Raw genomic sequence first — 15,014 nt, 5'->3', positions numbered from 1 at the left:
CGCGGGGGGAGGAGGGGGCCGGGCGGACGGACGGACGGACGGACGGACGGAGGGGTGGACGGACGGAGGGAGGGCCCCAGCCCGGTGCCCCGGCCCCGGCCACCGCAGGCACCTTTAAACTCAGAGCGAGCAGGTCGGACCCTGCGGCCGCTGGACAGACGGATCAGAGGCCCGGGGGTGGCGGCCCGGGGGTGGCGGCCTGGACCTCGGCTCCGCGGGATCCGACCCCCTCGCTCAGCGCCCCGCCCCCAGGCCCCCGCCCCCCCTACCCCCCCCTGCCCTGCCGGCCGGCCGCCAGCCATGGCTCCGCTGCTGCCCGGGCCCCAGGGCGGGGGGCGTCTCCTGTTCCTGATGCTGGTCGGGGGGACCCTGCCCCAGCCTAGGTCAGACCCTGCGCCCCCCTCCCCCGCCCACCGGGGGACAATCCCTCAGGGGAAAGTGGTTCGCTTTCGGGGGGCTCCGGGGGACGGGGCACGGGGGACAGCCTTCGATGGGGAGGGGCGGCCCAGTGTGGGAAGACCCCTGGGGGGGGGGGGGGGGCAGAAGGAGGACGCAGGGAGTGGTTCTGGGGGCTGGGCCAGGGGCATGAGGGCTGCCCGAGTCCTATGGCACCGAGCCTGGGAGAGGCCCACCTCCCCCTCCCCCGCCCCACCAGCTCTTCCTCCTCCTCCTCCTCCTCCCCCTCCTCTCTGTGCAGTGAGCCCCTAGGGGACGAACAGGACTCCGCCGAGGGCAGTTCCATGTACTTCGCTGCTCAGGAGGTCAGTCCCGAGCCCTGGGGGCGATGGACCCCCGAGGAGCGCCCATCCCCAGGCATCGGGGCGGAAGAGCGTTGCCAGAACCGGCTGTGTTTGGTCATCCCAATTACCAAGCCGCTCCAGGGCTCCTCCCCGGTCGTCTGGGTCAAGCAGGGACTTCGCCGGTACCCGCCCGGGGCCGCCCGCCGCCGCCGCCGCCGCCGTCCCGTTGTCCCCCCGGCCTGGCCGCCCACCGACAGTGGGTCACTCTCGCAAGCCCTGAGGGCTTGAGGGCGCAGGCTCACCTCCCGGGAAGCCCTCCCCCCGCCCCCCCCCCCTCCATCTGGCAGGACTCGGGTGCTTAGTGCAGTGCTCTACTAAGTAAGCACTTAGTAAATATCATTGATTGATCTCTTCAACCCCGCGCCCCCACCCCATCCCACCTCCACAACCAATGAACGAAAAGTCCCAGGAAAATTTACTGTGAGATCCCTCTGCAAACCCGTGACCACACACTGGCACCCCTGGCACACACGAGCACAAATCCTAGCAGTACCCGTAAGTCTGTTCACCTGGGGACAGGGATGCTCAAGCAAAGCACCCCATCCCCATCCCCGGTACAGGGGTCTTACTCCCTCCTTGACTTAGTCCACCAGCCAGGATCTGGTGTCTTCCTTCCCGTCTAGTCTCCAAAAGACTTAATGCGGGGCCCATCCCTCAGCAGGCAATCAATAAATATCATTGATGATGGTGATACATCCCCTCTGACTCCTCATTTTAACTCCTTCTCCCCTCCCAAAGCTTTCTGGAAGTTGGTTGGGTTCTAGCCAATGGTATCATTGGGTGAACTGCTCCCTCCCATAAAAATAAATTTCTCCTATTGGGAATGCTGGGCCTCAAGAAGACAAGTTGAAATTTCTCAATTGAGTGTTTGGTGAGTGCAGAGCACAGTTTTAAGTGTTGGGGAAGAATACAATTAAGGATAAATCCAATGGACTCTACTCCAGCCTAATATGCCCCCTTACCAGGAGCTCCCTCCCCATCTATATGCACCAGACCACCACTTTTCCCCACCCTCGAAGCATTATTAAGGTCACATCTCTGAGAAGTCTTCTCTAATTAAGCTCTCTTTTTCCCAGCTCGATCTCCCTTCTGCATCATCTATGTACTTGAATCTGTGACCTTTGAGCATTTTGATATTCGCCACACCCCCAACCTCACAGCACTTACGTACATATCTTCAAATTATGTTTTAAATTCTTATTTAATTATACTAATGCCTGTCTCCCCCTTGAGACTGTAAGCTCATTATGGGCAGGGAACATGTCTGCTAATTCGGTTGTATTGTACTCTCTCAAATCCATTCATTCAGTCATATTTATTGAGCGCTTACTGTGTGCAGAGCAAATACAGCAAAGAGAGAGAATCCCTGCCCACAATGGGCTCACAGTCTGTGCTCTGAGCATAGTATGTACTCAAGAAGTACAATTGATTGATTGACTGATAGTCTTTCTCTACCCCTCGGCTGCCTCTGACACTGTGGACCACCCGTTTCTCCTGAAAACACTATGTGATCTTGGTTTCTCTGACAGTGCTCTCCTGGTTCTCCTCCTTTCTGTCTGCACAATTTTTCTCAGTCTCTTTTCGCCCACTCTTTCTCTGCCTCCCACTAACTGTGGGGATCCCTCAGTGCTCAGTTCTGGGCCCCGATCAATTCTCAATCTTCATTCAACTTGTACTTCCCAAGCACTTAGTACAGTGCTCTGCACAGAGTAAGCGCTCAATAAATACGATTGAATGAATGGATGAATTCACTCTTTTGGGGAGCTCATCTGCTCTCATGGCTTCAATTACTACCTCTACCCAGGTGATTCAATCGATCACTGAGTCCATCATTGTTATTTACTGAGCACTTACTGGGCTGTGCTTTAGTACTTGGGAGAGTACAATGCAACCGAGTTGGTAGAAATGTTCCCTGCCCACAAGGAGTTTACAATCCAGAGGGAGTTTCCCAAATAATAATAATAATGATGATGATGGTATTTGTCAAGCTCTTACTATGTGCAAAGCACTGTTTGAAGTGCTGGGGGGATACAAGGTGATCAGGTTGTCCCACGTGGGGCTCACAGTCTTAATCCCCATTTTACAGATGAAAGAACTGAGGCCCAGAGAAGTGAAGTGACTTGCCCAAAGTCACACAGCTGACAATTGGCGGAGCCAGGATTTGAACCCCTGACCTCTGACTCCCAAGCCCACGCTCTTTCCACTGAGCCACGCTGCTCCCCCATTTTACAGATGAGGTCACTGAGGCACAGAGAAGTGAAGTGACTTGCCCAAAGTCACCCAGCTGACAAGTGGCAGAGGTGGGATTCGAACTCATGACCTCTGACTCCCAAGCCCGGGCTCTTTCCACTGAACCACACTGCGCTCTGTGTGTGTGTGTGTGTGTGTGTGTGTGTGTGTGTGTGTGTGTACACGCATGATCTGCCCACCTCTCTACAATGCCCCAGACAGGGCTAGCCCAGGGACCAGAAGGGAGGCCTCAGTCCTCCTTTGCAATCTTGCATTTCCTCCTGCCTCCCTACATGTACTTTCTGCTTACACCTCATGTTAAATATTTCCAAAACTGAATTCCTCATCTTCCCTGACAAATCTCTCCCTCCACCTAACTTTCATTCATTCCTTCATTCAATTGTATTTATTGAGCCCTTACTGTGTTTAGAGGACTGTGCTAAGCCTTGGGAGAGTACAGTGCAACACTAAACAGTCACACTCCCTGTCCACAGCAAGCTTACAGTCTAGAGGGGAGGAGACAGACAAAAATACAAATAAATAAAAGAGAATTACAGATATGTACATAAGTGCACTGGGACTAGGAGAGGGGAAGAGCAAAGCGAGCAAGTCAGGGTGACACAGAAAGGAGTGAGGCTTATTCATTCATTCATTCAGTCGTATTTATTGAGCGCATACTGTGTGCAGAGCACTGTACTAAGCGATTGGGAAGTACAAGTTGGTAACATATAGAGATGGTTCCTACCCAACAGTGGGCTCACAGTCTAGAAGGGCGAGACAGAGAACAAAACAAAACATATTAACAAAATAAAATAAATAGAATAAATACGTACAAATAAAATAAATAAATAAATAGAGTAATAAATACATACAAACATATATACATATATACAGGTGCTGTGGGGAGGGGAAGGAGGTAAGGAGGGGGGGATGGGGAGGGGGAGGAGGGGGAGAGGAAAGAAGGGGCTCAATCTGGGAAGGCCTCCTGGAGGAGGTGAGCTCTCAGCAGGGCCTTGGAAGGAGGAAGAGAGCTAGCCCGGCGGATGTGCAGAGGGAGGGCATTCCAGGCCAGGGGGATGATGTGGGCCGGGGGTCAACGGCGGGACAGGCGAGAACGAGGCACGGTGAGGAGATTAGCGGCAGAGGAGCGGAGGGTGTGGGCTGGGCTGTAGAAGGAGAGAAGGGAGGTGAGGTAGGAGGGGGCGAGGTGATGGAGAGCCTTGAAGCTGAGGGTGAGGAGTTTTTGCCTGATGCGTAGGTTGATTGGTAGCCACTGGAGATTTTTGAGGAGGGGAGTAACATGCCCAGAGCGTTTCTGGACAAAGACAATCCGGGCAGTGGCGTGAAGTATGGATTGAAGTGGGGAGAGACAAGAGGATGGGAGATCGGAGAGGAGGCTGATACAGTAGTACAGACGGGATAGGATGAGAGCTTGAACGAACAGGCTAGCCGTTTGGATGGAGAGGAAAAGGCGTATCTTGGCAATGTTGCGGAGCTGAGACCGGCAGGTTTTGGTGACGGCTTGGATGTGAGGGGTGAACGAGAGAGCGGAGTCGAGGATGACACCAAGGTTGCGGGCTTGTGAGATGGGAAAGATGGTAGTGCCATCAACAGTGATGGGAAAGTCAGGGAGAGGGCAGAGTGTGGGAGGGAAGACAAGGAGTTCAGTCTTGGACATGTTGAGTTTTAGGTGGCGGGCAGACATCCAGATGGAGATGTCCTGAAGGCAGGAGGAGATGCGAGCCTGGAGGGAGGGAGAGAGAGCAGGGGCAGAGATGTAGATTTGGGTGTCATCACTGTAGAGATGATAGTTGAAGCCGTGGGAGCGAATGAGGTCACCAAGGGAGTGAGTGTAGATCGAGAACGGAAGGGGACCCAGAACTGAACCTTGAGGAACCCCTACAGTAAGGGGATTGGGAGGGGGAGGAGGAGCCAGCAAAAGGGACTGAGAATGAATGGCCGAAGAGATAAGAGGAGAACCAGGAGAGGACAGAGTCTGTGAAGCCAAGGTTGGATAGCATGTTGAGGAGAAAGGGGTGGTCCACAGCGTCGAAGGCAGCTGAGAGGTTGAGAAGGATTAGGATAGAGTATGAGCCGTTGGATTTGGCAAGCAGATCACTGGTGACCTTTGAGAGGGCAGTTTCCATGGCATGTAGGGGACGGAAGTCAGATTGGAGGGGGTCGAGGAGAGAGTTGTCATTGAGGAATTCGAGGCAGCACGTGTAGATGACTCATTGAAGGAGTTTGGAAAGGAATGATAGGAGGGAGATAGGGCGATAACTAGAAGGTGAGGTGGGGTCAAGAGAGGGGTTTTTTAGGATGGGAGAGACGTGAGCATGTTTGAAGGCAGAGGGGAAGGAACCAGTGGGGAGTGAGCGGTTGAAGATGGAAGTTAAGGAGGGGAGAAGGGACAGAGCGAGAGATTTCATAAAATGAGAGGGAATGGGGTCAGAAGTACAGGTGGCTGGAGAGCAGTCCGGGAAGGCTTAGTCTGGGAAAGCTTCTGCAAGAGATTGTGCCTTTAATAAGGCTTCGAAGGGAGGGGAGAATCATTTTCTGTAGGATTTGAGGAGGGAGGGTGTCCCAGGCCAGAGGCAGGATGTGGCTAGGGGTCGGTGATGAGACAAGCGAGATAGAGGCACAATAAGGAGGTTAGCACTAGAGGAGTGAAGTGTGCAGGCTGGGTTGTAGGAGAGAAGCAAGGTGGGGTAGGTGGGGGCCAGGTGATGGAGTGCTTTAAACTCTGACATCACTGTTGACACCACCACCGTCCTCTCCATCTCTCAAACCCTCAATGCATCATCCTTGACAGCTGTCACTCTTTCAACTCCTGCCATTAGTCTGGCACCAAATCCTGTCCATTCTCCCTTCACAACAACTCCAGAATCCATCCATTCCTCTCCAACCAAACTGCCACCAAGCTGGTCTAAGTACTTGTCCTATTCTAACTCGATTACTGTATCAGCCCCAGGGCAGACCTCCCTGCCTCCAACCTCTGTCCTCTCCAGTCCATACTTCATTCTGGTTCCTTGCTTATTTTTCTAAAATTCCATTCTGTGCACATCTCCTCACTCTTCAAAAACCTCCAATGGCTGCCTAGGCCTCTCAACATCAAACTAATATCGGTTTCCCAATACTGAGATTTGCATCTTTTGGCACTTGGAAATTTCCCCAAAATCAATTCCACCAGTCTAGTGGAGTCAAGAAACACATTGGTGCTTCTACAAACACACTGCAGTTTCATTGATTCATTCTTTACTTAAGAGGACTTGAGTTCTAAACCTGAACCTGCCAGTCATCATCATCATCATCATCAATATTAAGCAGTTACCTTATGGTACTGAATGCTTGGAAGAGTAAAATGCAACAGAGTTGGTAGACACATCCCCTGCCCACAATGGGCTTACAGTCTTGACGGGGACAGACATTAATATAAATAAATACTTTATAATATATGACTTATAGATAGGTACAGAAGTGCTGTGGGGCTGAGAGTAGAGCAAATATCAAATGCCCAAAGGTCATGGATCCAAACGTGTGACTTTGGGCAAGTCATTTAGCTTCTCTGTGCCTCAGTTTCCTCCTCTGTAAAACAGAGATTCTACTGCCTGCTCTTCCTACTATTTAGACTGGGAGCCCATGGGGTAGAGAGACCATGTCCATCCTGCTTAATTTGTATCTACCCCAGCCCTCAGAACAGTGATTGGCACATAGTAAGTGTTTAACAATAATAATAATATAATTACATAATTATATTATAATAGCAACTCACACCTACACCTATATCCACCCTCATACAGGAATGTGTTTATTGTTATAGTGTACTCTCCCAAGTGCTTAGTAGAGTGCACTGCACAAAGCAAGAGCTCAGGAATGAGCTGTCCAGGTTAAGAACCAGTGTCCATCTTCAGTTGGGCAACTTCATGTGCTTGCATGGTTCATGGACTGGGTCTGAACATCTTCATAGACCCTACTTGGTTTCTGAGCATTCTGGATGCCTAAGCCCCAGGTACTCATTTCATCTCTTCTTATCTTTCTCTGGAATTGGTGGTACAGTTTCTGCTGACCTTTGGATGTTGCCATTTCTGCAGGAAATGTACCATTCTTCAGCTCTGTTACCAAGATCACTCAGTTAATCTTGGTCATACTTAGATTGGGAGCCCCATGTGTGATGGGATTGGGGGTGGGGAGAATCCAACCTGATTATCTTGCATCTACCGCAGGGCTCAGTAAAGTTTCTGACTCATAATAAGCACTTAACAGTAATCAGCCAATAAGTCAATGGTATTTCTTTCATTCATTCATTCAATCATAATTCTTGAGTGCTTACTATGTTCAGAGCACTGAACTAAGCACTTGGGAGAGTACAAAACATCAGAATTAGCAGACAGATTCCTGTCCATAGTGAGTTTACAGTCTAGAGGGGAACATGAATTTAAATAAAGAAATAATTTATAATAAATAATTTAAAGATGTCTACATAAGTATCATAATTATTTTTCAGTTGTCAAAACTCCTTCCCTGGCTACATAAACCAGTCTTCAACTACCAGGGAGTATCCCCGGGAGGATTCCATTACCAAATATCAGGGAGTCTGACCAGGAAAAATCCATTACCAAAACGTCTCTGTGTACAAAGCCAGGAATATTTCTGTCAGTGTGTAGAGCTATATTTATCGGTGGGACACATCGATGGGTTTCTCTACAGCTTTTCCAGAGTCTTCTGGCCCTTTTAGCCAAAGTCCAGCCATATTCTTCCCCAAACACTCACATGCATATCTAGCACGGCCATATACTAGCTGTTGAATTTCTGACCAACAGCTTTAAGACACTCTAATTTTTAATAGTATTTTTTAAGCTCTTAACGGTGTGCCAGGCACCGTACTAGGAGCCGGGGTAGAATCAAGATAATCAGGATGAGCACATCGGGCTCACAGTCTTAATCCCTATTTTACAGATGAGGAAAGTGAGGCCCAGAGAAGTGAAGTGACTTTACCAAGGTTACACAGCAGACAAGCGGTGGAGCCAGAATTAGAATCCAGGTCTTCTGTCTCCAAGGCCCATGCTCTTTCCACTAGGTCATGCTGCTTCTCAATCAGCTCTCTTCCTCCCTACTTGTCTTTTTTTCCAGAACACCCCAGCTCGTGGGCTGGGTTTCTCTCAAGCCAAACAACTCACTGAGCCCAGTCTTATCTCTCACCCCGACCTCTCATTCGTGCCCTCCTTTCTGCCTGGACCTCTCCCCCTGCACATCTGGCAGCAAAGCCTCCCCCTTTAGCCCATATGTAGGTGTCTTTATAGTCTATCGCATCCCCCTACCTTAAATTTTTTTTAGCGACCGTCTCGCCCATTTGATTGCAAGCAGAGCACTGTATCAGGCACTTTCTGTAGGCAGACCACTGTGCTGAGCATCTGCAGTACAGAGTATTGTACTTGATGATGAGAACACCTACAGTGCAGAGCACTGTACTTGGTCATGAGAATTAGACCCGAGTCTTGGCCCTCAGGGGACCTGTGATCTAAGAATAACTGGAAATGGAGTGCACGTTTCCAGCTCCTACCCAGACCTCCCAGGTGAGGGTTTCTCACCAAGTGCAGTGGGTGGAACCTGCTGGAGAGGGGTAACAGTAGAACTGAGGGGAGGCCAAAAGGCCTGCCTACTAGTGGGAGACCCCGCCGAAACCTAGAGGTGGATCTGGGCAGTGTAAATGCCACCTTCAACTGCACTCTCACTCTGCTGGTCTCACTCTGTTCATCCCTGTCCTCGTGTTCTCTCCTTGCTCTGGATTCAGGCTTTCCTCAGGTGCTTGCTGCCAGCCCCTCAGCCTCCCCCTGCTGGATTGTGAGCCCCCTGAGGACCAGGGACAACCTCTCATTTATCTTTCATTGAATTATTCGCCAATACTAAGTACGGTGCTTCGTGCAGCGTAAGTGCTCAACCAAATCCTGTCAATTCTACCTTTACAATATCACAAAAATCTGCCCTTTCCTCTCCATCCAAACTGCCTCTCTGTTGATCCAAGCACTTATCCTATCCCACCTTTAGTATTGCATCAGCCTCCCCACTGACCTCCCGGCCTGCTGTCTCTCCCCACTCCAATCCACACTTCATTCTGCTGCCTGGATCATTTTTCTAAAAAAAAATAATTAAACATCAGTCATATTTATTGGATACTTACAACATGCAGAGCACTGTTCAAAGAGCTTGGGAGAGGACAACACAACAATATCACATATTCCCTGCCAACCAAGAGCTTCCAGTCTAGAGGTGGAGACGCTTACTATGTGCAAAGCACTGTTCTAAGCGCTGGGGTGAAACAAGGTGATCAGGTTGTTCCATGTGGGGCTCACAGTCTTAATCCCCATTTTACAGATGAGGTAACTGAGGCTTAGAGAAGTTAAGTGACTTGCCCAAGGTCACAGAGCAGACATGTGGCAGAGCCAGGATTAGAACCCATGACCTCTGACTCCTGAGCCCGTGCTCTTTCCACTGAGCCACACTGCTTCTCATAACATAAGATATTAACATAAATAAATTACAGATATGTACGTAAGTGCTGCGGGGCTGATTCACGTCTCTCCACTCCTCAAGAACCTCCAGGTGTTGTCCATCCACCTTCACATCAAACAAAAGCTTCATTTACCATTGGCTTTAAAACACTTGATCAGCTCCTCACCTCCTACCACAACTGCTACCACACCTCCCTCACCTCCCACTATGAACCAGCCCACTCACTTGGCTCCTCTTATCACCAACTCACTGTATCTTGATCCTGTCTATGTTGCTGCCAACCTCTCACCCCCTCTAGCCTGAAATTCCATCCACCTTTTTGACAGACCACCACTCTCCCCACCTTCAAAGCCTTATTAAAATCACATCTCCTCCAAAAGATATGCTCCGACTAAACCCTCATCTCCCCTACTTCCTCTCCCTTCTGCGTCTGCCTATACAGTTAGATCTTCACCCTGTAAGCACTTGCTATCCACCTGTCCTTCAGCATTTAAGTACATAGCCATAATTTATTTTCTGTCTGCCTCTTCCTCTAGACTGTAAGCTCTTTGTGTGCAGGGAATGTGTCTGTCAACTCTGCTGTACTGTACTCTCCCAAGTCCTAAGTATAGTGCTTTGTATACAATAAGTGCTGAGTAATTGCAATTGTTTGCTTGATTGATTAGTACAGTACTAATTAGATTGATTAGTACAGTAATGGATTAGTACAGTAATTGATTAGTACAGTACAGTACTGTTGATTGTTTGATTGGACCTGGAGTTCTGCTGCTCCTTTCATATTCATTATTTTTTATGACTTTTTCATTTTTCTTTGCCTTTCCTTATATATCTGTCACAAACACCTCATGCCCTCATTCTTAGGTCGCGAGCCCTTTGGGACCAGAGACCGAGTCTATATGTTGACTCTGCATTTATTACAGTACTGTACACGTGGTAAGCGCTAAATGAATATATTATTGCTACTACCCCAGATCTCTGTGGGGTACCCTTAGCAGGATGGGAGGTTGAGGGAGCCATTCCTTGACTGATCTTGGGAACACTTACTGGTAAACAGGAACTGGGGAGAGGGTAGTTGAGGGCTCGGAGGCACAGTAACCTACTAGTTTGGGCTGGAGAGAGGAGGGCAGGTGGTAGGATACAGTGCCAAGAGTCTTTGCGTGAGTACCCAAGTGTGTTCATGGGTGCCTGTGTCCTTGCCAGTGCCTATGTGTGATCATCTATTTGCCCATGGGTGCCTGCATCTTTAAGAGTGACTGCATGGGATCATGTGCTCCTAGCTGAGACTGTGTGTGCCCATGACCCTGTGCGTGTCCAGGTGGAACTGTGTGTGCTTGTGATTTTGCATGTCTCTGTATGGGATGCCCTTGATCCGGTGTGTTCCCTGGGGAGACTGTGGGTATCTGTGACCCTGCATGTTTCTGTGTATGACTGTATATGCCCATGTTCCTGTGTATGTTCCCGGGTGGGACTGTGTGTGCCTGTGATCCTATGTTTCTGTGTTCTGTGTTTCTGTGTGTGACTGTGTGAGCCTGTGGCAATGTGTGTGACCAGGTATGACTGTGTCGGGGGGGGGGGGTCCATGACCCCGTGCGTGTTTGGGTAGGACTGTATATGCCGGTGACTCTTTGTGTGCTCAGGTGGGACTGTGTGTGCCCAGGTGGGGTACGTGCCTATGCCCTGGAATGTGCCAAGGTGGGACCATGTGTTCCCAAGACCCTGCATGTGCCCGGGTGGGATCACAAGCCAAGAATCAGATGTCAGCGTCACTTTTCACTGGTCTATTCATTCATGGTGAGGGCTGAGACCTCTGAGCCCAAGGTCTGGGATGCACAGATCATTGCGGGGTTCTCCGGGCCCGGAGCTGGGAGACCGGGAGTTCCTGCACCAGGATCAGCTTCCGGAGAGTGTGTAGTGGCTGGCGGACCCCAATCACAAGGCATAAAGGATACCAACAGGTTCGGAACTCCCTGAAGCGTTGGGACTGGGAGGGGCCCTGGGGGTACTCTTGACTCGTATCCTTGTCCCAGGGCTTGGGTTCAGAGGGAGGCTTAGGGTCAAGATCTGTGTCAGAGAGACCGTCATCATCTTCATAGGGGGGCTCAGAGTCAAGATCTGGGTCAGAGAGACCATCACCATCTTCATAGGGGGGCTCGGGCTCGAGATCCAGGTCAGAGAGACCATCACCATCTTCATAAGGGGGCTCAGGCTCAAGATCCGGGTCAGAGAGACCGTCGCCATCTTCATAGGGGGGGTCGGGCTCGAGATTCGGGTCAGAGGGATCATCGCCATCTTCTTCAAGGTCGAGATCCAGGTTAGAGTAGCTGTAATCGCCCTTGATGTCCTGCTCATCTTCAAGGGCCTTGCTGCAGAGAGAGGAAAAGAAGCTTGGTAGAGGTGGGCCTCTCACAGGCTTGGTGCCATAGAGTCCAGGCACCCTTCATTTCCTGGTCCAGCCCCCAGAACCACTTCCTGTGCCCTCTTTCTGGCCCCCCAGGTATCTCCCCACACTCAGCCGCCCCTCCTCATTGAAGACTATTCACCCAGAGAGGCCAGGGGTTCAGAGCCCCCCAAAGCAAACCGCTTCCCCACTGAGGGACTGTCCCCTGGTGGGTGAGGGAGGGGGTGAAGGGTCTGACCTGGGCTGGGGCAGCATCCCCTTGACCAGCAGCAGAAGCAGGAGACACACCCTGCCCTGGGGCCTGGGCAGCAGCTGAGCCATGACTGGTGGCCGGCCAGGCAGGAGGCTTGGCTTGGGGAGAAAGCCAGATGGGGTAGAGGTTGAGTCACTTCGATCAGACGCAGTCTCAGCTCTAGGTGGCAGATCTATCCAAAGGGGCTGTTGAATGCAGGAGGATGGGGCAGATGTACTGAGCAGAGCTGGGCAAAAACCGAAGAGTATTGGGTGGTGGGCCAGAGAGGGCAGGTAGAGGGGTGGGGGAGCCTCTGTTCTGGAGCAGGAAGAGGAATCTCACCTGCCCCAATCCCCCACTGCAGGCAGGGGCAGCAGCTGAGCCAGGGCTGGCAGATGGGCAGGGGGTGCGGCCTGGGGAGAGAGCAATCAATCAATAAATCAATCGTATTTATTGAGCACTTACTGTGTGCAGAGCACTGTACTAAGCGCTTGGGAAGTACAAGTTGGCAACATATAGAGGCAGTCCTCACCCAACAGTGGGCTCATAGTCTAAAAGGGGGAGACAGAGAACAAAACCAAACATACAAACGAAATAAAATAAATAGAATAGATATGTACAAGTAAAATAAATAAATGAATAGAGTAATAAATATGTACAAACATATATACATATATACAGGTGCTGTGGGGAAGGAGAGGGGGATGAGGGAGAGAGGAAGGAAGGGGCTCAGTCTGGGAAGGCCTCCTGGAGGAGGTGAACTCTCAGTAGGGCCTTGAAGGGAGGAAGAGAGCTAGCTTGGCGGATGGGCAGAGAGAGGGCATTCCAGGCCAGGGGGATGACGTGGGCCAGGGGCCGATGGCGGGACAGGCGAGAATGAGGCACGGTGAGGAGATTAGCGGCAGAGGAGTGGAGGGTGCAGGGTGGGCTGTAGAAGGAGACAAGGGAGGTGAGGTAGGAGGGGGCAAGGTGATGGAGAGCCTTGAAGCCAAGGCTAAGGAGTTTCTGCCTGATGCGCACATTGATTGGTAGTCACTGGAGATTTTTGAGGAGGAGAGTAACATGCCCGGAGCGTTTCTGGACAAAGACAATCCGGGCAGCAGCATGAAGTATGGATTGAAGTGGGGAGAGACACGAGGATGGGAGATCAGAGAGCAGGCTGATGCAGTAGTCCTGACGGGATAGGATGAGAGCTTGAACGAGCAGGGTAGTGGTATGGATGGAGAGGAAAGGGCAGATCTTGGCAATGTTGCGGAGCTGAGACCGGCAGGTTTTGGTGATGGCTTGGATGTGAGGGGTGAATGAGAGAGCGGAGTCGAAGATGACACCAAGGTTGCGGGCTTGTGAGACGGGAAGGATGGTAGTGCCGTCAACAGAGATGGGAAAGTCAGAGAGAGGGCAGGGTTTGGGAGGGAAGACAAGGAGTTCAGTCTTGGACATGTTGAGTTTTAGGTGGCGGGCAGACATCCAGATGGAGATGTCCTGAAGACGGGAGGAGATGTGAGCCTGGAGAGAGGGGGAGAGAGCAGGGGCAGAGATGCAGATCTGGGTGTCATCAGTGTAGAGATGATAGTTGAAGCTGTGGGAGCGAATGAGGTCACCAAGGGAGTGAGTGTAGATCGAGAACAGAAGGGGACCAAGCACTGAACCTTGAGGAAGCCCCACAGTAAGGGGATGGGAGGGGGAGGAGGAGCCTGCAAAAGAGCCATACTGGGGCAGGAGCTGGGGGCTGCGCGGGAGGCGATCTGAACTCAAGCCGAACCCAGGACTATGCACAGAGGCTGTGGCAGGCAGGGCTGGGGGCACTGAGCCAGGCTGGGTTGGAGGACGAGGTTAGAGGACTGAATAGTTGGGGCCGGGCTGGAGACTGGGCAGGGGTCCATCCAGGCCGGGACCCGATGGGATGAGGGTGGAGCAGGGGCTGGGAAGAGTTTTAGTACCTCGGTTCCGGGAAAAGGTGCTAGACAAAGGGCCTGTCTTGTGTCCTAGGAGCTCCCCCTTTGTCTGTCTTGCAGGTGCGGTGTCCATCCATCGGGTTCAGGGAAGGTTTAAACCTCCCTGTTGGGAGGTGGAGCTGTGACACCAGGCTGGATCCTATCCGCCTCCCCGCTCCCCAGTACCAGGCTCTCCCCTCCCCAGCTCCAGCATTGTCATGAGGCCTAGGTAGGGAAGGGACTACTCATGGTGGGAGTGGAACTGAGGGGAAAGAGAAGGACCCACCTGGGGCCAGAGTGTGTGAGAACAGCAAACACATGCATGCATGCCCACACACATATACACATGCTAACACAGCTGTGTTTGGGGGGACAGCTGGAGGAACCGCCAAGCACGGGGAGACCCAGCTGAAGCCCAGGGGCAGATCGGGGCAGGGTACACCACACAGAGCATGGAACAGCTCCTTCAGCTGCACTCTCACTTTGCTGCTCTCGCTCTTGTTCATCCCCGGACTCGTGTTCTCTGCTTGCTCTGGATTCAGGCTTTCTTCATGAGCTTGCTGCCAGCCCCTCAGCTTCCTCCTGCTGGATTGTGAGCCCTCTCAGGGCCAGCCAACACATCTTATCTATCAATTAATAGTATTTACTGAGCACCTGCTGTGTGCGGAGCACTGTATCAAGCAGGTAGGGTAGTGCAATATAAGAGATCCCTGCCCTCAAGGAGCTTACTGTCAAGTGGGGGAGACAGTCACTAAAATAAATTACAGGAGGAGGATTCAATAGAGTATTAAAGATATCTATATGGGTTAAGGGGGTGAGGGTGAGAACTCAAGTGCATAGGTGATGCAGAACTGCTGAAGTGACAGTTAGGATGGAAATAAGGTAAAGAGATGAAATGAATCAGGGAAGGT

General features: G+C 51.4%; 1 protein-coding gene across 4 annotated transcripts; it reads right to left on the bottom strand.

The window, feature by feature from the left end:
- Positions 1–10,876: 10,876 nt before the first annotated feature.
- Positions 10,877–14,308, bottom strand: LOC119936516. 4 transcript variants are annotated; one of them, XM_038756005.1, is made up of 4 exons: positions 14,110–14,308; positions 12,512–12,582; positions 12,176–12,375; positions 10,877–11,902 (listed from the first exon to the last, which is right to left on the bottom strand). In XM_038756005.1, the coding sequence occupies exons 1-4, from the start codon at positions 14,195–14,197 to the stop codon at positions 11,374–11,376; spliced, it is 888 nt and encodes a 295-aa protein (XP_038611933.1). In that variant the 5' UTR covers positions 14,198–14,308; the 3' UTR covers positions 10,877–11,373. The 4 variants fall into 4 exon arrangements, with proteins under 4 accessions (XP_038611933.1, XP_038611934.1, XP_038611935.1 ...); XM_038756006.1 differs by having other exon boundaries at positions 12,176–12,288; XM_038756007.1 differs by having other exon boundaries at positions 12,176–12,582.
- Between the last annotated feature and the right edge of the window lie 706 nt (positions 14,309–15,014).

The sequence above is a fragment of the Tachyglossus aculeatus genome, chromosome 14, assembly GCF_015852505.1.
Source record: "Tachyglossus aculeatus isolate mTacAcu1 chromosome 14, mTacAcu1.pri, whole genome shotgun sequence".
NCBI classification, from domain to species: Eukaryota; Metazoa; Chordata; class Mammalia; order Monotremata; family Tachyglossidae; genus Tachyglossus; species Tachyglossus aculeatus.
This window is presented reverse-complemented; position numbering and strand designations above follow the sequence as displayed.

Bases quoted from the DNA above. Each gene is read 5' to 3' on its own strand.
- LOC119936516 (XM_038756005.1), bottom strand. From the start codon at position 14,197: ATGGACACCGCACCTGCAAGACAGACAAAGGGGGAGCTCCTAGGACAC. The intron at 12,376-12,511 runs GTGAGATTCCTC...TGCATTCAACAG, and splicing joins GCAGTGGGGGATTGGGGCAG to CCCCTTTGGATAGATCTGCC. The intron at 11,903-12,175 runs GTCAGACCCTTC...CTCTCTCTGCAG, and splicing joins GGGATGCTGCCCCAGCCCAG to CAAGGCCCTTGAAGATGAGC.